This window comes from Prorops nasuta, unplaced genomic scaffold, assembly GCF_024137725.1.
Source record: "Prorops nasuta isolate Cenicafe-Biocafe unplaced genomic scaffold, Cenicafe_Pnas_1.2 PNAS00019, whole genome shotgun sequence".
NCBI lineage: Eukaryota > Metazoa > Arthropoda > Insecta > Hymenoptera > Bethylidae > Prorops > Prorops nasuta.
In genome coordinates this window covers 4,665,419-4,688,973 of record NW_027116816.1, presented here as the reverse complement: position 1 = coordinate 4,688,973, position 23,555 = coordinate 4,665,419, and the positions used below count along the sequence as shown (strand labels likewise).

Here is a 23,555-nt window from a genome sequence, read left to right as displayed (position 1 = left end):
CAAGATATGTCTATCTCTAGCAATTTTGCTTTTAAAAATAGAATTTCGAGTTACAGGTCTACTCGCACTTCTTTTGTTCAAGTGGATCGGTCGATAATGTCTGACAAATCTGCTATTGGCCGGATGCCTCTGTTTATTATCTTTTGGCACATGCTGCTGCCTATAATAAGGTCTTCTTTTCAATCTTGTGGTTGGATAAGGGGGTGGTGATAATTCTTGAATACTTTCTACACTGTCAGGATTTTCAGTGATATGTACTATAGGGAAACCAGTGTCCTTTTCCCTTTCAAATTTCGAAACTGAATCTTTATTTTCAACATCAGAAGCTACTTGTGTTGCTTTTGGTTTACGCACGACTGAAGTGGTTGTTGCAGTCCCATAAAATTCCTGATCATTCGCTAAAAGTTGAATGTTGCCCATCACATCTTCGTAGACTTGTCTTTCATAAGGAGTAGCATACATATTATTGGCATCCGTATACTGGGTTTTTGAACTATTCAAAGAGTTTGTCTTTTGGCCCTTTCCTCTGCGGTATTTTTGTCTATCTCCTAAACCACGATTGGGTCTCCGTACAAATTTGCTCGGTCTTCTTCTAGATGGTTTTCTCACGATAACAAGCTTTCGTGGTCTAGGTGACTCTTCAGAATTTTTGGTATACGCTCGTCTTTTGTTCTTCGGTATTTCCGGTAGTCTCAAAGATTTCTGTACAATATATTCATCCTTCTCTTTCGGAAATCTTAATATCCTTTTGGAAAAACCTTTCGCATATGTTTCTACCGGCATATTAGGTGTTTCTATCGTTTTTTCCAAAAATAAAGGATTATCCAGGGGATTTTCATCGAAATATTTGGCCTTGAAGCAGTCCAACCTATCTCCTAGCCCTTTCAACCTTGGCGAATCTCCAATGGGGCCTCGTTCAGGATCTGGTTCTTCCTTGTCTGGTAAAACCTTATCGAGATTTGGCTCCACTTCTTCGCATTTCTTATAAGCATCTCTTGATTCGTAAAATACCATTCTACCTCCTGTTTTTCTTGGAATTCTACGAGGATCTACGATATATCTTAAAACTGACATATTTGGTAACTGACTATTATTATAATAAGGATATTTCTCGTAGTCTAAAGACGGTTCAGATTTTGAAAATATTTTGATTTCATTACCATCGTTAAACTCTTCCACATAATCAAAATCTGGTACCTCGGCCTCCACAGATTTATCATTAGTATCATTATCATCCTCGTTACTGTTAAAACGCGCATCGATTTCTTTGTCAATAACATCCCCACTAATCTTTGGGGATTCCTCCAATAATTCTTCGTGGTTTTTGGCACTTCTCTTTAACCTTGAAAGATTAATATATTTTTTCTTCAATGGAGCCTCATACTTATGTCTCTTACGTTTTAAACTACCATCAAAAAATTTTCCATGCCAATTTCTTCTGGCTGGTTTATTGGACGGTTTGTCATTACTTTCATTATCAACGAATCTTCTTCTGCGTCTATCGTTGTCGATGCTCTGCCTTATTTTCAGGATAACCGGTCTGTAATTGTTTTTAGGTGGAGGTTTGCCAAATCTAAAGGGAGGAAACTTTGAGAAAGGAAAGTTAGACATCCCACGAGGTTTTTGCTGATAATGATTTGGTGGTTTTCTTTGGTTTGGTGGAGGACGCAAATTTGGACGACCTGGATGATAGGATGGCGGAGGTCCGTACGGCCTGCCTCCGGGTACCGCGTTATTATGCGGTTGATACTGTTCCAATTGCTCCCCATCCTCGTCTGACGATTCGCTTTCAGTGGACACGCTCGAATAGTCAGCATTCTCCAATTTACCGCGTGAATGATAAGGCAGAAAGTCGGAATACATGCCCTCCTCGGACTGTCGCATTAATGGTGGTCTCATAATAGACAAATTTTCCACGGAACCTTCATTGCTGCCACTACCAGAATTAACAATCTGCTCGAAACTTGATGAATATCCCGGGTATCGTTGACCTTGCTGCTGTATAATGTACTCCAACATTTTCAAATATTTTGGATCCATATTCTCCAAAGCGTTATGTTTACCATGCGGATTCTTAGATTCTTCGGAAGAATATTGCAAATCTGATGGATCTCGCACTATCACTTTGTATTTTGGTCGGAGGGGTTTGATCAAAGGAGAGTTTTGTAATAGAGGGCCGAGGAATGGATTCTTTTTGAATTCGGATTTGCCAGCTAAGTCGTTAAGCGATCTCGAATCGTCCTCGATGTTAATACTATCTAAAGAAGTGGGGATATCGTCGGTGAGCAAAGTAGGGTGAAGTGGAGTTGTCCAAGATTGATCATTTGCGACTGTGGGGCTAATTGGAGTGTTTATTTTTTTGAAATAATCGAAATTTACAGTCTCAGGATAATATGTCTGTAAATCGAGTAATGTTGAAGGTAAAGTTGTTGTTACTTGGTCGTTAGACATCAGTAGATAGGGACCGCGATTGTCGAACGTGGCTAGAGCAACAGGTGTTCTGTTTTCCTCATAACTCGTAGGGGCTGTTCCCTGAACAGGAATAGACTCTGATGTAGGAGCATTTTTATTATTTTTATAAAACTCTCTAAATATCTGACCATAGTCAGTGTTATCTGCACCTTCTTCTTGGGACAATTGATATACTGGTTTAATGGTATTCAGAGTAGCTAGATTATTATTCGAAGATAGAGTTAATTGATTAGGGTAGGCTTCACGTTCACTGCTCTTCTGACGATTAAAAGAAATTGTTGTGGTCTCAGGATTTTCCTCACTGTATTTTCCGCTTTCTTGCAACGTCTGGGATGATTTAGTTTTCTTTCTCGCAGAATCCTTGTTATAACTTCCAGTGGGAATTTTTATTCGGGGCCACAACTTTCTCCTTTTTTTTGTTCCAACTGTCGTTGTCTGCTCGTTTGAGTTCCTCTGGTCGAATTTCCATAAATCTGAATTATTATCATCAATATTCTTAGATTCTGATCGATGCTCCATACCAGAATCTGAACTTTTCTCCGTTTCTTCAGCGTCTCGGGTCAAGTCCTCCTGAAGAATCTTCAACCCTTTTTCAGCAAGTCGTTTCGGATCTATATCGTCTTCTTTGCTAGAATAAACAGAGCTCTTTTCTTTGTCACGTTCAACACTCGTATATTTCAAAGGTCTTTGAGTGTTGTCCACACTGGCAGATTCTCTCAAGTGATCACTGTAATCATCATTGAAATTTTTGAATTCCTCGGAAGTAAACATTTTCATTGGTTTCCTCCCTCTGTTTTTCTTCGTATTCTTGTAATTTCCGAATTTCTCTCCAATTTTCTGGTCGTGCAATTTTCTCGCATATCCCTCGTGGAAATCTGCGTCACGTATCTGTCCCCCATGGTCATAGGCGGAATCTTCATAACCCTCTTCGGTGTACACAGTGTTGACTTTTGTATTTTTTACTACTTTCCTCAATCTGGCTGCATTTTCTTTTTCCTCTGACGTATCAGCACTATTTACAGCTTCCTCTTGAGGCAATCTCTGCAAGGTGTTCGTTCCTCTTACTTGTGCATAAACCTTTGTTGGTACAAAATCCAAAGGAATATTTTTCTCCGGTGATGGTTTGGCCCATTCTCCTGTGGCTACATACTTTGGTTTCGTAAAAATATCTGGCTCCTCCTCGTGTACCGTGTAAGGGATAGAATGATCCGGTGGACCCTCCGGTTCTTCACTGGATGACTCCTCTGTGCTGTTCGGCTTTTTAGCGAATCTATTGTATACGATCGTATCGAGAGCAATTATATCTTCTACCGATTGACTTTCAGCATACGAGGAGTCAGACCTATCTGGTTCTGCACCGAAAGATTCATTCTGAGAATTACTACCAGACTTAACAAACCTCGGTGATTTTACTACATAAATCTTATTCTGTAATGACGTACAATAACAAATTTTTAGATTTATCAACAGAATCAGCAGAAAACGCAAATTCTTTAATTGTCGATCCATCTCTAATTAATAATAACTCTTACATTCTCAATTATGTCGAATGAAAGTCTCTACGTCAAAGCTTTAATTGGACCTATTAGCAATCACTCTCTGGGACACACATTTGCTCTAAAATACACTTTAAACGAAATGATATTCCAACGGTAATCACAGATGGTCTAAATTCGTTATGCTTCAACGGGAGGCGATTTTAAGAAGTAACTGTTTTCTAATTTTGTTGGAAACTCAGTGCCTTAGAGTCATTGTCAATCGAGAAGTTGCGACAAACTGCTTTCGGTACCGTTGTACCGGCCTAATTTATATTTTCTAGCTACTTGAAAGGAAGAGGAGGTAGGGTTAAAAACATTGGGGCAGGCTGGAGATACCGTAAAGCGTGCAAATCACGGTAATGCTTGTCTCTCTACCACTTCTAAATTGACGCTGTAATTGATCGTTTCGCTCTGCTGAAGTGCAGCTGAGAATTATTAAGATTTTTTCTAACATAAATCTAGCCATTATTTCAAAATACACTCTTAATCTCTACAATTTTAATTATAAATCTGCTCTTTATGCTCTCATTACTCTTCATTCTTTATTCAATCATTTTTTTCTCGTGTAATTAATATTATTATGTTTTTCTCTCATTAATAAAGTTAACATTAACTTGTTGTTAACAGATAAAATTATTATAAAATGCTTACAATGACAGAGCGTATTATTAAAATCAAACTATTAAATTTAACTAGCGAATTGCATCATACACGTAACAATGGTTATGAATATATCGTATTGTCCATATATTATGCATTATTGAAATACGAAAAATACTTTCACTCGTCAATATTCGATAAATGAAGCGGAGTAGATTCGGCTAAAAAAGTTACCGTCTTTTAGACCGGACTTGTTGGTAACTACGAGGTGCGGATTGTAAACCTTGTGGAACAGAATTCTAAAAGCATTTCCTTCTGTTTAGGTAAGGTAGAGCAAAAGAGACAAGAAAGCTCGGTCGACACGCTTCGTGAATCAATGCGGAAAGATTCCACACAATTACACTAGAAATGTATAATAATACACGCAGCAACAAAAATATTTACAGACGATTGATTAAAATAAATATTTAAAAATAAAAATCTGTTTATACTTTAAAGAAATATTGATAAAGGAAGATACTTAATTATAGAAGTAATGAAACGTCATATCTTTTTGAAAAAAATGCATGTAATAATTTGCATGGATCACTGCAAATTAAACAGAAACTTTATTTTTGACAATGTACCGAAAGCGTTCATTGTCTTACATGTCATTTATTATAAATAATCGCAATATAAAAAATAATTAATAAATATAAAAAACGTTGTAAAAATCATACGTAAAATAACGCAAATTGAAAAATCAATAATTGCATCTCTCCTTTGTGGCCATTAATACTTTTTTTAACAATGTACTATCCTGACTAAAGACTACATCAATGTTTAATCTAATTTTTGTTAGGTTGGGCGAAGTAAACTTTGCAATTCAGTTGGTTATAGTTTTTATCCAACAATTTTGTAATATTGATATTTAACTAAAACGAATGAATGATTAACGATTGAAAATAACATGTACTAATGGCTTAAACGTCGAAAAGAGGACAAGTCAGGTACGTCAGATAAAAAATCTAATTTGATTCAAGGAGATATCATAGGTTTCCACGAATTTGAAGAATCACTTTGAGCAGAGTTAATCTGTGCCGTTGAATGAGGATTGGAAGATTGTAGCATAGATGCTTCTGGTTTGAAAAAATCTATGATGGGATGATAATTATAATTTATCCTCCTTTGAGGCTCTTGGTATTCATCATCGAATCCGCCGTTTTGAAGTCTGCTTGATGCATCCACGTCTTGATCGTAAAGCTGATTGTATCTGTAAAATACAATAAGTAGTTAAATACCTTTCATAGATTATTAAAACTTGGTTATAAATTGCAGATATAATATACGTATTGAAATATACCGTTTTCCTCCGGATGTATTGCTGGAGCTTTCTGTGGATTCCTGTTCGGTTGAAGATGTGGATTCCCTGCGGAATGGTGGACGATTTGGTCTACCGGGTCTGCTACTCAGTGGACCTTTGTAACCTGGGGCCCTAGTATTGGGTGCATGTTGTTGAGGCAACTTGTCAAATGGCCTTGGTATGGAGGATGAATTGATCGTAGGTTTTTTCAGCCTATTTCTACCAGGCAACCCGAACGGAGGCCTACTAGTTGGGCTCACCACTTCCAAAACTGGATTCTTGTTACTGGATACTGAGGAAAAATTCTCCGTTTTACCATATTCATAAGGGTGTATTGGAGGCATCGAGTAATTTACAATTATAGTACCAAGGTTGGAGTCGAAATTTGTTGCTGGCTTATAGTTGTTAGTGTAGCTTGGTCTGTTCAAATCCTGAAAGTCTTCTGTTTGATCACTAGTAGCGAAATCTGCTCCTGGAAAATTCTCTTTTGGTTTTGGAGGTGGATCCTTTTGATGTGGTGGGAATAAGTCGGAATAACCATGCACGTGACAGCTGCAGCAGCTTGGCAATTTAAAAATATCCATGTGAAGACCCAGCTTGGAATCCCATGACAATAATCGATGATAATTATAAAGTTGACTGCAAGATGATCGGTAGTTCTCCGATATAAATGAACATGAAGAACCTGCGTGCCTTTAAATAAATTTTTTTCATATGTTTAATTATTGTGCACTAAATTTCTTTCACACGATTTATAAATTTTTCTTATACTTTTCGTTCTACTTACAAGCATTTTTCTAAACGTAAGGTTTGTGTATGTTCGCCAATATTGATAATATATTTCCAATTACCAGAAGCTGCTCGTGCCAATTGTGGTCTGGCATATTTGATTATGGAAGGACACGTGTATCCTTCTTCCACATTTTCATAAGGAAAATTAATATCAGATCTCCTAATATACCATGAAATAAAACAAACTCAAAGTAAACTAAATACTTCAAAAAAAGAAGATAGTAAAATTTAACTTACCTTCTAATTTCATTACTTTCGTATTGAGATTCGTACGAATTTTCATAATGATTCTCGTATTGATTTTCTAATGGCAGTGGACGTGGAATTTTTTCATCCAATCCTCGACTATCCTGTACTTTATAGTCAGTTAATAAGGCTGCAACCATTTCTTTATTGCTTCGTAAACTTCTCATTATTGCCTCTCTTTAATAGAAAATCATTAAATTCACACTTAATAAGTATTCGAGTGCAGATAAGTTATATATAAAATCTATTGCACATTTAGTGGTGTTGTAATAATATATTAAAATGAAGGAAAACTTTGTAAATTTACTGTGGATAATTTTCAGCAGTAAGACAGACGGTTTTGGTGAAGAAAGTACATTCTTTTTCACTAGGGCCCCTCTTATGATCCGTTGGTCGTCTAGAGGGTCTTGCTGAATGTGTTCTCGAAGCATCTGATGAACACAATACATTTTTAATATAATTCGAGTGGAAAAAATTCTATTGATAACAGCATTTTTATCAAATTTACCCGAATAAACATTTCTCCTGTTGAGAGAAACTGGTGGCCTTCTCGGGGGTGGACGATAAATAGGTCGCCTTCTTGCGCCTGTCCTGACTAAACGCAGTTCTTGTGCCTTAAATCACACCAATTTTATGAAAATTAATAAATTAATATAACTTTGCATTGTATTAAGTTAGTTAGACCTCGCGTGAATTTTTGTAATCAATAAACTCATACTACAAGTATCCTGCATTAATCCCGAGCCTTTCCAACCGAATGCTCATTACGCGTTTATAATGATAAAATTGGAAAGTCTCCTTTCCTACAAATATCGAGAAAAAAATGCTATAGCTGAGAGATCGGCACAGATGTGCGAAAGCGATTCGGATAAGAAAGGTCGAGTGTTACAAGCAGATGGGATATGAGAGTGAATAAATGTCACTGGTAAATTAAAAAGTGCTACGATTCTTCTAGGAAAAGACTCGTCGGTCTAACAAGTGAAAAGAATTTAATCATCAAAAGGAAAAATTGTGCCGCTACTCGTTTGATATGTTATTCCAATGAAGGCCTGACCATGACCACAAAATTGCCAAATAATGCCTTTTTTTCCTCGAAAAACCTTTTTGTTAAGTGGTATTTACTGTAAAGTCTCCTAGTAATTTTTTAAACACATATCTCGAGAGAACGACACTTTTGTCCTTAAAAAATGGGCTACTGGCATAAGCCAGGAGTTTTGGTGTTGATCATGGTCTGGTCATCTAGTATTAGGTACAGTGCAAATATTTCCCAAGAGCTCTGAAACTTATATAAATAAATAAGATAGAAAATGATCAAATCACCTCAGGTAATTCTTCAGGGGCTTCTCCATTTTCGTCATCTTCCTCCCCACCCGAGTCACTGTCATCCGTAATGATTTTGGCGATATCCGTGCCAAATGGCAGTGTCAACTCTGCTGAAGTTCCATTCCCCTGGTTTTCCAGGTCATACACCGATCGTACTTCCTCAAATGTTGCATAAATTTTTTTATTATTTCATAATCCTTTGACATTAAAGCACCGGATATATAGCTAGTGTAACAATATTATTACGAATTATTGGTATTACCTCTTCGACTTTATCTCGCACGTTCGTACTCCTCGTCGACTGAATATACAAGAAAATGTTAATAAAGTAAACACAGTGTTTTCGAGCTACAAGATCGGTTGCTTACAGGTAGCACGGCTTCTCGTACTTTCTCCGTGCGATTCCTCGTATCGTTACTTCCGATCTTCAACGATGTGGAGATCTTTGGGTTGGACCGTTGGCTGTCCTCATAGTCCGGATCGTCAAAGTCCTCTTCCTCTCCATTGGTAACGATTGCGGATAGTAATCCGAACACCTGATAAATAAGCGTTTTAAGCAATTAACGGCACTTGTAATAATACGTCGGTTGAACATTTATGTATCATGCGTACAATCTTAAAATTTCTAATTTATTATCATTCGTAGCTAATTAGGTGGGAACCCATTACGTTTCCGGTGTGTTTGGAAAACTGTGCAGTTTCTGATCCGTCAAGTGCATGCATTTCATTCAGTTTCCACAAATTGTTTCTACAGCGATACAGTGAACGAGAAAGATAAGCAAACGTGAGTTAAGATCTTTGAACGAGAACTGTGCGTAACAATTGAAAGCGGAGCTGTATCGTTGCATTGTACTTACTAAGAACAAACACTACTTATCACGAGTTAAATCTTTTCGCAATTAAAAAAAAAACTATTGTATCACTGTTCCCTTAAATATCACATTTGTATGTTTATTTTGGTATTTATTTTCTTAAAGTAATTGATCGAATGCAAATTTATTAATCAAATCACGAATGCATAGTAGTATGGTTGATGAGTTTTTGGAGTAACAGAAAATCACATTACAAAGAAGATCGTCATAAATGAGCTTTTTTAATTATAAAAGAAAACAGATTTGAAACTCGATTGTTGGGATTAATTATCGTTGTGTAACGTAGAGGAACATTGCAAATGATGTTTTGTGCACGTGACTCCTAACAGTCCTAACCAATCGCTATTCGTGAAACCAGCGTGAAAGAGGAAACTTAAATCTATATAACGTGGCCTTATCCTACTCGTATAATGTTTAAACCGTCGTTGACCTAATAATCAACTATTCGAAGAGAAATTTTTACACTAGGATTCACACACTATAAACATGTTATTCTAGTATTTGCTCAATGTCCTATCAATTAAAAGAACTAATTAAATTTTATCTACGTTTGAATCAAGTTTTATACCGATTTCATTCATTAATTAAAGGCATCATGCTGAACGCCTTAATTCGATCGACGTGTAAAACTGTATAGATGTATTGCTGTACAAATACACCTTTCACGAGTTCCTTGACGAAGAGAGCGAACACGAGATTCTGACTTCAGAGAAGAGTTTGGTTACTTTTCCTCCTTCCGTACAGATCAAGGCCACGGTGCAGACCGTTCCACTTTACCGGATGAAAGTCGTGCGCAAAGTTGACGAATGTTGTATCATCCATCAATTTCAAGCAGGAAGCTTAAGAAAAAATGAGTAGCCTAACAAAATACCGTTTAACCCCCTTATATAAATTTTTATCGTGCCATAAATTGAATATAATTTTTCAGACATTATTTTTGATATTAATAACAATGATCGAACTATCACCAGTGTTACAACCATTCACTACACGAATAATAAAACCACTGAAATAGTTTCATTCAAGCGTTCGAACCTCTATAAATTCTCGAATATTACTACGAGTAATATTTTTATAATTAAAGATAAAATTTCACTGTTGAATTATCACACTAAAAGAAATCATAAAAAAATCTTATTCCTTTTCACAAAACTATTAGTTTATAATCTTCACAACGAATTCTTACCAGCACAATAAAAAATGAAGCTCTCATCTTCGTTTTGTCTCACTTGGATTTTAAAGGAGAAAACGTTTAATTCCCCAAAATCACAATCATTGCCTATTCCTTAGCTCCAAAATTCAAGGATTCTTTTGTCGAATGCTTTATTATCCTTAAACACGTCAATTGTTCTTAAACTATGGAATATTTTGTCTACCTTCGTATATCGATCACTTTACCAAACTTTAAATTTTTCAATACCGATTAATCGATTTTTTAAATCACTCTATTAAAATTTTTAACTTTTTCGATAAACTTGCCAGATATTTTCTTTCGTTTTAGTGTATTATTTTGTAATTTGTGTTTGTATACCGGTAACCGGAGAGCTCGATGCAAGGAATATACGTAATGAGACGATTGGAGCGAGCGCGAGAGAGACTAAGAAGGCCCCTTGCTACCGTTGAGCGTGGCAAGTTCAGACTGCGTTAAAGTCCTGCCGGAGAGACGAATGAACGAACGAGAGAACGATTCTCGGCTCTCTCGCGGAAGATTCTGCGAGGACAGTCCCGATCGCCGACGTTCGCTTTTTGTAGGTCAAAAATCATCCGGACTCCAAAGAGTGATCATCTATCGTCTTCATTTCGTTGCACGAGGCAGTGGGGGCACTCTGTGTATAAAAGGGACAAGAAAAAATAATTGAATTATCCACACAGCTAAATAGAAATCTCTGATTCGTACGTATACATTTCTGACTTTAACTGTATTAATTTACCCCCACAAAAATTAAATTAATAAACAATTAACACTTACGGAGAAATTTCGACGAAACTTATTGCATTACCGGAAAAGGAAGTTCATTTAACATTCAATTATGGGACCAGAGGATTTTTTTATTATTACGAGACTTTCTCTGTGTAATTGAATTTGTAAATGCATAAGTCATAAATTGATGTGTTTATACATTAATAAATATTCCGGCAGTGCAAGAGCTCGTAACATTATGCGAGTCTTTTTTCGTCTCATATACACAAAAGCAATTTATTCGAGTACAGACGTAATTGACTTACGAGAAAAATATCTTTAACGAGTTTATCTTAACTGCGAGGGTTATTTTTCAAAATTGTTCAGTTTAACGTAATTAAAGACTAATTCTGCAAAAAAAAAAAAAAAAATAGAGGAGATAGAAATAGTTAGTCGGTCTATAATTGTAAGGTCGTTGGCGTTTATTGTATGATTTGGCGTGGAACCAGGCAGGAAGGTAGCCATGACCGAGAAATCGGGGCGCGCGAGTTTGGAGGAGGATGAAGTCGGCCACTACTCTTCTCTCCGATTCTCTCCTATCTATCCGTGAGAGTGCGTCTTTATTCTCCAAAAAAAAAAAACATTAACATTGAGCATCATACCAAAAAACGAATACTCATTTATAAAGATACCTCGTAGTTCTTATTAAAAGAAAGAAAAAGTTAAATTTCATCAGCAGCTATTAGAAACTTTTAAGAGCTTCTGTTCAAAAATGGACTTTTTTATTTTACTTTCTACAATGTTAAAATTCAGCAGAAAAAGTAACGTGAACTCTGTGTATAATGAAGGTTGTAATGCAATTTATAAACTTGTACTACTTTAAACTTCATATAATTTAGTTATGCCCCATTTTCGTTCTCATAGTGGAAAACTTTCGACGATTCAATTAAACATTTGGCATGTGATTAAAACAGATATTAATGACTGGACGAAGTGAAAAAATACAACGGTGCGAAGAAGCAACACTAGAATGGTTTACAGCCTGATTGTTGTTCTAGATTTCCATTGCTTTCCTACTTTCCATATACGAATTCCACTTTGGCGCTAAATTTTTGATTAATTTGTAATTAATAATTATGCAAAGATTACATGGAATTATAAATATATCAATTTATTCATAATAGTCAAGCTGTTGGCAGCAAATGATTAGATGAATTGAATAATTTTAAATGTAACAAGTACATTCGGTATTAAATGATTTTGCCATTGAAAACTATCTGGCATTTCAGTATGGCAACACAACCTTTAGCAACCTCCTTTCTAATTTTAATTCCTCGCTAGATTGACAAATCACTTTAAATAATGCCGTATCGTACTCATTGTCAAGGTGAGCACCACTGAATAGTAAAGCACTCGATCACCCTAACAATATTGTACTTTCAATCGTTTACCATTTACAATATCAACATCATAAACTCCACTTATCACTCTTCCTCTATATAAGAGAAAGTTTTGTTTATTTGAAAGTCGGATTCGATTAACTTATTGTACATGTTTTTTTATCTTAAAATCTGTTAAAGAAGCCTATAAGAGAGTCAATGGAACACCAGGCGAATAATAATCTTCTTTTCTGCTCCAATAGCCGAACTCTCCGAAAAAGAAAATGAATGGTAGGTACTAGTGTACATATACTATAATTTTAACTAGAGCCTATTATGCCTTGTCAGTTAGATTCAACTCTCCATGTTAACATGAATTTACCGATACTTTCTATCCACTGCACGGATACTTATATGCGATTTCATCTTAATTATAAGCAATTATAATTTTTTTTCGAAGATAAAAGTTTTTACGACAGTCAAGTTATCAGTGACAATTGTTAAATTCCAAATACGGAGGGACTTTCTACGTTTTCACGATTGGCTTAAAAATGGAAAATGAGACGTTGAAGGAAAACGAAAGCAGCAGTATAAAAGAATTGCATTCGTGTCTCTTGAATCATCGTTATCTTGGATCGGCTTTTTATCTTGAAGAAAGACGTAACGCGTTCTAAGGTGGTATAACTTTCTTCTCGCGAAGATCACGGGTCCACAGAATTCTCGAAGGCGGTCTTCGTTTCTCCAGCGTAGTATATAGTCTTTTCTCGTGCCGTACTTTGGTTTCTAATGGCAGGTGGCTGATGAAGCGGAGGGTGAAAGCAGTAACGTCGGAATGGATTCCAATGAAACGACTCTGATATACGATTTTCACGCGTCCGGTACATTAGGAGCTAACGGAGACCTATTCGATTTTCTTCTAGCTCGTTATCTCTGCCTTATGGAACTCAAGCCTGCGGTACGTCATGCCGAGTCACTTATTGACTATCAGAGAAGATAAAAATCGAGTGAGACAGAAACATTGTTAAAAAAAATCCATTTTACTATCTCGACACTTTTTAAATAGAAAAAAATTATTCTTGACAGCGTTGACTAGATAATTGATTTTCATATGCAGCAGAAATAAAGAGTATTCTTAAACGATTCTCACTAGTAATTCCCTGTGTCTATTTTTACCTGCCAACAATATCATATTTTAATCATTATTCTTTCGAGATTTATGAATACTTGCTTCTCCTTATTTCAATTAACTTTGATCTAAGGACTTATTGCATGCTTAGATATAGAATGGGAAACAAATTTTTTAACAATTATTTATTTGGATTAACAATATTTGGCGTGACATCGAGAGTTCTTTAATTAACTCTCGAAATTTCACTGTCCACAAACTTACATTAACGGATCTACATTTCCGTTGTTTGATTACATATATATCTATGATAATTAAATATTTCAGATGTGATTTAAATGATGGTTTTCACTTGTGGCTAAAAGCAAGAAACAATTGAATATTGTATACCAATAAGTTACAAAAAAACATGAGCCTTGCAATGTTTCAACTCTATTAATTATTAAACTATAGCAAAATAAAAATACTCCCTGCATTATTCGCTGTTATGGAAGATTATTGCGAGTAATTTACATCAGTATCAGCTAGAATTATAATATATAGCTATACTTTGAACAGGAGAGTGGGATGTACTGATAGGGCGACTGGACATTGTAAATCGTATTTCCCATACAAGTATTTATATACTATACATACAACATCTGCAGCTGTAGTAAAAAGTCGGAGCGGATGTGCCGCAAGGTGTTCCGGTCAGTACTAACGATCGCAACTAGCCGTACGGTACACGCAATGATTCCTCGCGATATCTGCCAGCTTGCAGCAGCGGCTGTAAAATAGAAAGAGTAACGATTGATGAGGCTCGATCGCTCGATCGACATGCTGAGCAGAAAAAAAATCTTTTAGTATCTTCGCACAGCTGCAAGTTATACATTTTTATCATGTTCAAGAGTAATGGACTTGTAATGGTGAAGAACTGGATTAAGCTAAGGTCAATAAACTAATGATGTGACACACGTATACACATGCAAATTGAAAAGTCCTACCATAATACGGTCGATTAGAATATTTCACGGATCCATTACCTTATCAGAAAAAAAACTATGCTCCACAAGCTTCGACTAATATTTTGGAAGCAGAGATTTTTTTTCAAAGGTCTAATGACAGTTTAGAGGTTTACGCTCTTAATCGGGGACGGGCTTTAAATCGCGTGGGACTCCCATTATTGACTCTTATCCATTTACGAAATGTCCTGATTATACGGCTGAGTATCAAGGCATCAATTAGCCTACCGTAGAAAGGAATAATGAAACTTGGAATAATATATAGCGGATGAATTACAACGGTCGCTAATTTAATGTCTTCATACGAGTGGTAATTGCACGGAAGAGCGAAAGAAAGAGCGATTCCCGGCGCTATCTCAAAATTTCCATATTTATTTTATAATAATTTAATTCGTAGCTGCAGAGGGATATCGAATCGAAAACTGGTAAATCAATCTTGATTTATGATTCAATTTAGAATATTGTAGCGCTTTTAAAACCGACAGGTTAAATTTAATGGAAGGTCTGATCAAATGCATATATATTTATGTGAAAGTAGCGTGTGAACTAGGAACGCATGCAAGTTTCAGTAATACGCATGATTATGGATTTAATCATTCATATTCACGGACTTCACTTTCGTTTGGAAGTCCATAACTTCATCCAGCATCTCACTAGGGTGTAGCGCAGCCGTGGAAAGTGGTCGCGTAGGAATTTAAAATTCAACATAATGATGGATCATTGGGAGAAGAAAAGAGAAAAAATGACGCTAGAAAAATATGGCGAAGCACGATGAATTAAGAGCTGTGTTTGTAGAAATTAACGCGTGGAAATTGAACTCTCGCGGAGTGTTTTCTAAAGTCAAGTTGCAAGTGTACTGAAGGTGTGATGGGAGGGAGGAGGGGGGGGGGGGGGTAGTGAGCGTTTCTTACTCGTGTATTAATGTCACTTTCGATTAAACTTGTAGGAGCACGTGCTGTTCGCATCGGGTCGTGTGTATACACAAGCTGGTCGATCGTCCGTGTCACGAGTGAAACGTGGTTCCGTTGGAGAATTCCTCCGAGTGTCGGAAGTATCTGGGTCACGAATCGAGTATGAAAAAAAAGTGAGAATCAGTCGGGTCCTATAGGCTCCCGCCAATGGCCGCTGCCCCTCCACACCCCCGGCCAACGAAAGTGGAACAACTGGATTTTTATAAGCATATTCGAGCGTGGACCACGAGTTAGAAAGGATACCGCTATCATTGCCCCGGCGTCATTTCGACGGAAAGACTTTCGCTGTGTAAATAAAAAAAGTCTTTCGGCTTCTCCCGGTCCTGATCGGGTAGCTCGCGAATAATCTCGGTGGTCTCGCGCTAAAGCGTCGAACGTGATAATCGACCAGTCGAAATGCACAGATCGAGTTCTGCAAATCCGTAACATAAAGTAAGCAGGATTATCGCACCGGCGCAAAATATTAAAGGAAAGCTCGTTCCATACGTTATGCCTTGTTATTATAACAATCGCTTGGATCACGCCCAGTCTGCGGGTCCGATACGATCGATACTCCGATGCAGTGCACCGCAAAGTGCCTGAAATCTGCACTTTTCATCCGTCCTGTAAATACAACTGTTGTACACGCTTGTGGGACAGTGTGTCGTTTTCTTATAAAATTGATTATCGCGCGTTGCTCGAAAAACACGCCGAATGCATCGCTAATGCTGTAACTCGTCGAGATAAAAGATAAAAGCGTTGGTTTGGGCTAATTGAGCTGAGTTAAGTGGTTCCTTATCGGATAGTTTCATCCGCGTAAGAGATCTGGAACGAGAGAATTGCGCGTGTTAATGTTACCCACCTACGCGTGTAAACAGGCTATAATTTGGCAGGAAGAAAGAGCGAGTGGGAAGGGGGGAGGAGGAATTTGGAGGGGGGAGGGTGCTGTACAACGCTCGTGCAGTGTACATACGTGGAGGAGATACAAGAGGGAGGGTTGCGACTGCGAGACTCTTGGAAGACTAATGCAAGAGAATTCGGCCTCCAGTGCGAAATTGCGTTTGCCGGCAATTGCGGCATGGCTTTAATGCCATTCGTTCCGGTTTCGTTATGCGACGCGTGCAAACGCATCCAGCCGCAGCAGATATAATTCCGAGTCAGCGCTGGTTTTACGGTTATTTCCAGATTTCTGGAATGCGATCCAATTTACGATAACGATCCGTGGCCGACACACGCTGCCCGTTGTGCATCTAGCCTCTCTTGTTGCCTGGTAAATCGATTTTTCCATTTTTAACGAAGCACGTATGTGTGTGTATGTATATTCTGCCTCGTGTCTATCCGTGTGCCTCGAGGTTGTCCCTACAGACTCCTCTTCGTGTGTTAACTTCTATTTCATCGCGTAGCTTATTCTTATACAGATTCGACGAATCTCATAATAAAGAATTTATATATATATATATACATATATACTGTGCTTATCACACTTCTCTATTAAACCTTGCGAATAGGCACCTGGAAGTGATGATAGTCTGCTCGTATTTTTATGGCAAGGGAAGAAAGAAAAATATTTCCTAGACTGTCCGTGTAAACAATCAAGTAAGTGTACCGGATCTTTTATGGTCGCAGTAAATGTCAATGTGTAATCGTTACAAATATATCAAATATTATCATACTAATATCAACGGTCTCACGCTGCTTTACTGCCAAGCTCATTCCCTATGTACTATCCCAATCGTAAATTGACCATGTTCCTATCGCGTTTAATCAAGTCGATGTATTTTTCAGAATTATCCTTAATATATTATCCGTAGTCCGAAGCTAATACTCAAACTTTCGTTCCCGGCGTCATCGTCATTCAATACGCAATCTCCACCTACGTTTGAAAACGCGACCAATATATTTTCCGAGAAAAACAGACGGGTATTGTCAAATTATACACGTGCCACATTAATTAGATTTAACGAAATCGTAAAGTAACGGTTCCCTGTCGTAAATTCCATTGGAGTCTCACTTTCGATCAGTAATGAGATAGGAAATCTATAAAATACTTGTATGTTGGAGAATAAGACGAAGAAAAATAGGATTTTTCGGTACCGTGTGCAGGTTTTGAAACTGCGAAAGCAAGATAATCGTTTATTTAAGTGGTGGTAATTGGTAGGTCTGAAAAAACCGTGTCAAAATATGTATAACGTTAAATGGTAAAACAAGACTTTATACCTACAGCATAGCTAACGAATACCGAAGTGAAAATGGTAGCTTAACAATGTCATTAGGAGCGATTTCGAGACGGACAACAATTTGCAAGGTAGCAAAGGCAATATTATGGATTCATTAAGCTAAAATTATTTGGTGAAATAGCGAGTAAATAAGAATAATAAAATGAGGAAAGCACCGCGGGAGAGGTTCGAGGCGGTGGTGCTTAAACGCACTTTGCTACGTTTTCATAATTATAGTGTTGAGCCTATGTGTGCCTTTTTAATTAATTTAATTAACACGTTAGGCAGTGGTCGAGCGTTGGCGGCATTGCACATTCATAAAGAGGGGAAAAAGAATGAAGGAGGAAAGAGAGAAAGAAAAAGAAAGATGGCAATCACGTTCGGCATTCCAAGCAGAGCCCAGAATTCCCATTCCGATTGTCCTTGAGGTCTTTGAGAATAAATTTTTTTTCGAGCAGCCTTTGATAAAACATTCGACATTTGCATAGTCCTAACCGCATATCAATCCGTCTCCGTTACTCATTCGTGGGTACTTTTTGTCCTTTTTCTCGAACCTATCAGTGTTTGACTATATTTTTTTTATATCACTACACAACGAAGCGTTAACGTTCAAGCCATCTGTTGCATGAAGATGTATCGTACATTTTGTGAAGTCTTACCGATTTTCTGCTTATCGGATGATACTTGAAAGCTGCGGGTAATTAAAACGTCATTGAAACAATTCAAAAGTAAAATAACGTTTACTGACAAAAAAAGTTCTTAATACAATAGTTGAGTCTATATAAGTACATGCAACGTTCGTATATTTTTTTTTATTTTGTTTTTTGGACGATAATAAGGAAGAAATTCAATCTGTCAGTACGACTTTGAGCCGACTACCTGAGAACTTCATGCAGTGACTCATTTTATCGTTTTGAAGATCAAAACGGAAAGTGTTGATAACATGGTTTAATTTAAGAAGAGAGGGACTTAAAAAGTATCAACTGACAATAGTGGGATATCAATTCAGCGTTGAGTAGGGTAAAATTCCAGTTTCTCGAGACTCGAAAAAATTGTCATAAAAGAGCATTATCACAATTAAAGTCAAATAATTTAATGCATTGCGCCCGGATAATAATTTCTTTTAACAACGCCCAATTGCCACCTCATTTGTGTCAAGAGACTAGAATGATTAAGATTAAACGCATGCGATTAAAACTTATGCGTATCTATGATTAACAACGAATAACTATTAATAATGTAATACAATAAAATAATATTAATGCGATTCATGAAGAACTTTTTTTGATTGGCGGCAAATATATAAAATAGTATTTATAAATTTCTACATTTATGTATAATATATATAATATATTATTGCAATTGCGGTATATGTACATGTACAAGCTTCGTGTGGGGCATTCACGCTTGTTATTGGCGTTTCGCGAAATCGAAAATGCAAGAGGGGGAAAAAAAGGAATTTTTGCTCGCTTGAACAATGAAAAAAAGGTCACTCTAATTGAATTCGCATTGGCCAAGCGCCAGGTCAAATCGACGTTCCTCGTTCTAACGCAATACAATACTGTAGATTCGTAGAAGCCACCAGTTGTGCTTACAAATGTCAACGTTGTACTTTCCTGGTTCTTATCTTTTCGTTTAAAAAAATTATGATTTAACAGCGGCGAAAATGACCGGCGCTTGTCGAATGGCGTTTTATATCACTAGCGATAATTACATAATAATACTACGAAAAATACTTGTATAATTTTATGGACTTTTTGTCTCGTTCAATTGACCTCGATCGTTGGAAGCACCGAGCAGCCATTAGAATTGGGGCATAATTACATTAAAAGGTCTCAACGATTGTCGACATTAACTGTTTCTTAATACATATAAAACACAGATTAATAACATAATAAATAAATATTCCGAATGTTTACAATAATTATTCTTATCTTAGTTGGTTTTTTTTACATTTATCTTCGTCGACGAGTATTCTTTGTACATGGAAGAACTTTTAATGGCTCGGGTGGATATTGGAAGCAGTAAGGTTTCGAGAGATTGCGGTGATAATAAAAATGAGGAATTGCACAACTCTATTACCATACTTGGAGCGCCTCGAGAATCATTTCGATTTCATTGCACCGAAGCGAAGAATCGTTAATTTAGTAGTGCATTTTGCGATTTTAACGTCTAAAGTCTAGAATTACAGAGATAAGTACACTTTCGCTTTTCGATTTCCTACAAACAGGTTCCCATTCGCATTGTCGCGCCCACGCGCATGCAATTTCTCAATTCTTGAGCAAAAAGCCATTCTCAATGCCAGAGAGACTCTCCGACGATTTATGTTGATGCAAAGTCGAACGTAATAGGCCCTTTGGAAAACTCTATGGGCATTAACCCTCCAAGTGTTTCCAGGGGCCTTTGCATATCAACCTTTCCCTCACTCCTCGCATCGTATAGCTCACCCATCTCCCACTCATCCACGATCAAGCGAGGGGAATAACGATGGAAGACGCCGATGCGAATTTTCCTCCAGAAAATTTCGAGAATATTCCACGACGCGTTATTACGTCGAGGAATCCTCCTGATGTCAGTCTGTACACTCGGAAGCGAAGCTTTCAAGGTCGACGTAGTGCCCGTTCATGTTGTCCTCGAGTAATTGGGCCAGGTCCCTCCTGAGCGTCTGGAATTCTGGCCGGCGATCTGGATCAGCGTGCCAGCATCTGGCTATCACCCTGAAGAGCTCGCTTCGACAGTGCGAGGGCCTCTCCAGTCTGTAACCACTTTGTACGTTCCGCATAACTTCCCGAGCCGTCATATCCGGGTACGGTGTTGAACCTGAGCAAAAGAACCAGCTCGTTATCAAAGAAATAAATTAATATCGACAAAAAATTAGCAGCGAAACAATTTTCCATTACGCCAATTAAACTGCGAATTAATCCGTGCAGGATTTACTTTTTTTCTCGCACAGTTCAATATTTTGATTTCTCCTTAACCGTTGAAACGCGTTGACGGCAATCGGTGTATTTATGATCATTGCACCGGACCCTTATAGCGTTGTCGGCTCAAACTGTTTTGGACTGTCAATACTGTGTTTGATTGAGCGTCGATTTAATGTTTACGATTGTAACTTGAATTGGCTGATAACGTCATGACTATACTCGTAGCAGCGTTTCGCGTTAAAAACAAGCTGAAGCCAAATGGCGCCATTAAAAAGGAGAAAGAAAAGCCGCCTGTACGCAGCCTCTTGAGTTTACACAGCTTGCCCGTCTGCGGATATTGGCGAATTATCGTACGCTCAATTACACGTGTAATTAGGAAAATATTCCCGCGCAACTTTAGGATAGCTTTTTACACGTTAATTTCAAGGAAGTAGCCACCTTGGAAGTTGAGCAATTTTTCTCACCAGGACAAAACAAGTCTAACGAGCTACCGTCGATCGCGAAAACGATTGTCTCCAGTTAAAACTTTCACCGAGCCGCCATATGACATTTAACTTTCCTCTAATTCGTATCGATCAATTACCAGGCGAGATTATTTCAAGCGTGTAGAAGGACCATTAAACTTTCACGTGCATAATTACTCTCATCTGCATATAATACTTTAACGTCGCGTTCATTTGCATATAAGCGCGTGATAAAACTGCAATCTATCAGCTGAATTCATGTAGTCTTATTTGGTAAAGAGAGCCAAGGCTCTCTCGTGTATTAAATGGTGCAGGATGATTATTCTAATAATAATAATAACATTTACCAAGGGTTACAATCTCCCACATGAGAATGCCAAAGCTCCAAACGTCAGTCTTGGTGGTGAACAAGGAATACATTAATGACTCCGGTGCCATCCACCTGATTGGCAGAGCGTTCCTACCGTGACGAGTCTCGATAACCTCGCCATCCGAATTGGCGAACCTCGACATTCCGAAATCTGCAATCTTGCAGAGTTTGTTGTGGTCCACCAAGACGTTCCTGGCAGCCAGGTCCCTGTGAATGATCTGCAAGAAATGAGCGAAACGTGAGTGACACCATTCCACAGATTAACCATTAAATAGGTGGACGTCCTCTTATGTAATGAATCAACGTGCGTGACATTTGTGTGAAATTGGCTCGAGACGTAACTTATTTTCTCACCTCTCTTTGTCCTTGACAACGGTCTCTATACGGACACCAGTGATTCACTCACTTCTGTGTCTTCAAGCTATATATCTCATCTTGAGAGTTAGCTCGGCCCAAGTTAATATGAACTAAGTAGATGTGTAGGTATATACATACTTATGTACCTATATTCTATCAAATACACGTATGTTGTACCTGTTACTCAAAGAGCATCGCCCTCGAGCAAAGGTTTATTCTCAAATTTCAGCAAATCAAATGCTACTGTATAAATTATGCCAGAGGCTTTTGGCTTGCCAATAATTTGAATATAAAACATTTTAAAATATTTATATGCGAATGATCAATCGATTGTCTCACGGCACGATTATTCCTTGTAACGCAGAGTCCAGTGATGACTCGATGGACATTTATCATTCTCTCTTAACGTCCTGGCACAATGGTAGACCGAAGGTGAACTTTTTAACGACGGGTACACAATTTTACAGTCAAACTATTTTTAAATCAAAATCTTCCTCTTCAAAGAATGTTGATTTTTTCTTTTACATGACTCCCGAAAGAACTAGACGCAATAATCATCTAATATGTCCGTTGACGTTGAGCTTGACAAAAAAATGACGTCCAATTTTGGTTGATTCACCGCGAAAATTCTGTTTTTCCTCGATACAGCAGGTTTCATTATTATTGTCAAAAGCAATTTCGTCTTTGGCATGCAATATCGTTTGTTAGGAATGAAAGTCTTAAGATTTTATTTCAATAAGAGATATACGTGAAAATAAGTGCCAATAAACGCACCCTTGCAATTAGAATGAGACTTTTTAGGTATTTCGTTAATTAGCAGCAATGCAGCGTCTTGCAGAAGTCCTATCCATTACCCCGAAAACCTCTCATCTTTTAAAATACCGGTTGGACAAACGTAATGCCGCGTAGTCCACGTTTTCTTCCTTTTAACAGCAATTAAACGGTCGCTTATTACACCCGTTGCTGACACGCAAAAACGCTAAAGTGTGTCGCGAATTAATTAAACTTGTGGAAACTGTGTTGCATTCATTAAAAATATATATCCAGCGAAAGCTATTCACGATTACGTTAAACGTTTTAATGACGAAAGCCCCGAGCAATCTGATACTATAAAGAAGAGGCTGCGAACAATCGAAACGTCGTAATAAATAAACGCGATTAACGCGAACATTAGAATCTTTCGCGCGTAGATTAACCAAGTAATACTGGAGACTTTAATGATCCATAATCTCGATTTTTCCATCAAGAAATCGTATAGTCGTCTGCGGGAGGATGACCGGCAAAGAAGAAGCAACACTGGTCGAGTGAGATTTTCTTGGTTGGCCAAGGCAAAAACTATCAGATTACACATCCGTCTGGAATTGCGCGAGAAGATGGAGATTAGAATTGAGTCACTAAGCATTCGGGTATATAATCGTATAATATCCTCCGTGGCTGCACGTGTCTCTGTATAAGCGCAGGTGAGAGTCAGTGGCATTCGTGAGCTCGCATAATCTTCAGCAGCAACGACCTCCGGTTGTCTCGTGCACATCTAAACCCTCGGAAGGATGGCGAGGACAATCGCTTCAATCGGCGGATCCTCCAGCTTTCGATCTCCCTGTCAATAATCGAATCTCTCGGTCCTTTATGCTCCTTGTAACGCCATGCATGCGAGCTTCGATCCTCCCCAGTGTGAATTTTGGT

The 23,555-nt window shown here is 37.7% G+C and overlaps 2 protein-coding genes across 2 annotated transcripts in view; both read right to left on the bottom strand.

Annotated features, from left to right (window-relative positions):
* Positions 1-5,462: 5,462 nt before the first annotated feature.
* Positions 5,463-9,036, bottom strand: NT1 (Neurotrophin 1). Its single transcript, XM_066738849.1, has 11 exons — positions 8,983-9,036; positions 8,682-8,849; positions 8,576-8,614; positions 8,311-8,472; positions 7,499-7,604; positions 7,298-7,421; positions 6,982-7,167; positions 6,740-6,904; positions 6,320-6,645; positions 5,953-6,244; positions 5,463-5,862 (listed from the first exon to the last, which is right to left on the bottom strand). The coding sequence occupies exons 1-11, from the start codon at positions 9,034-9,036 to the stop codon at positions 5,628-5,630; spliced, it is 1,857 nt and encodes a 618-aa protein (XP_066594946.1). The 3' UTR covers positions 5,463-5,627.
* A 9,442-nt stretch (positions 9,037-18,478) lies between these two features.
* Positions 18,479-23,555, bottom strand: part of LOC136780568 (uncharacterized) — a 161,740-nt gene continuing 156,663 nt past the window's right edge. Inside the window, exons 7-8 of the mRNA XM_066739022.1 lie at positions 21,493-21,733; positions 18,479-20,577 (exon numbers count right to left, since the gene is read on the bottom strand). Of these exons, the coding sequence (XP_066595119.1) occupies positions 20,330-20,577; positions 21,493-21,733 (489 nt within the window). The 3' untranslated portion in view covers positions 18,479-20,329. The remainder of the gene's footprint in view (positions 20,578-21,492; positions 21,734-23,555) is intronic.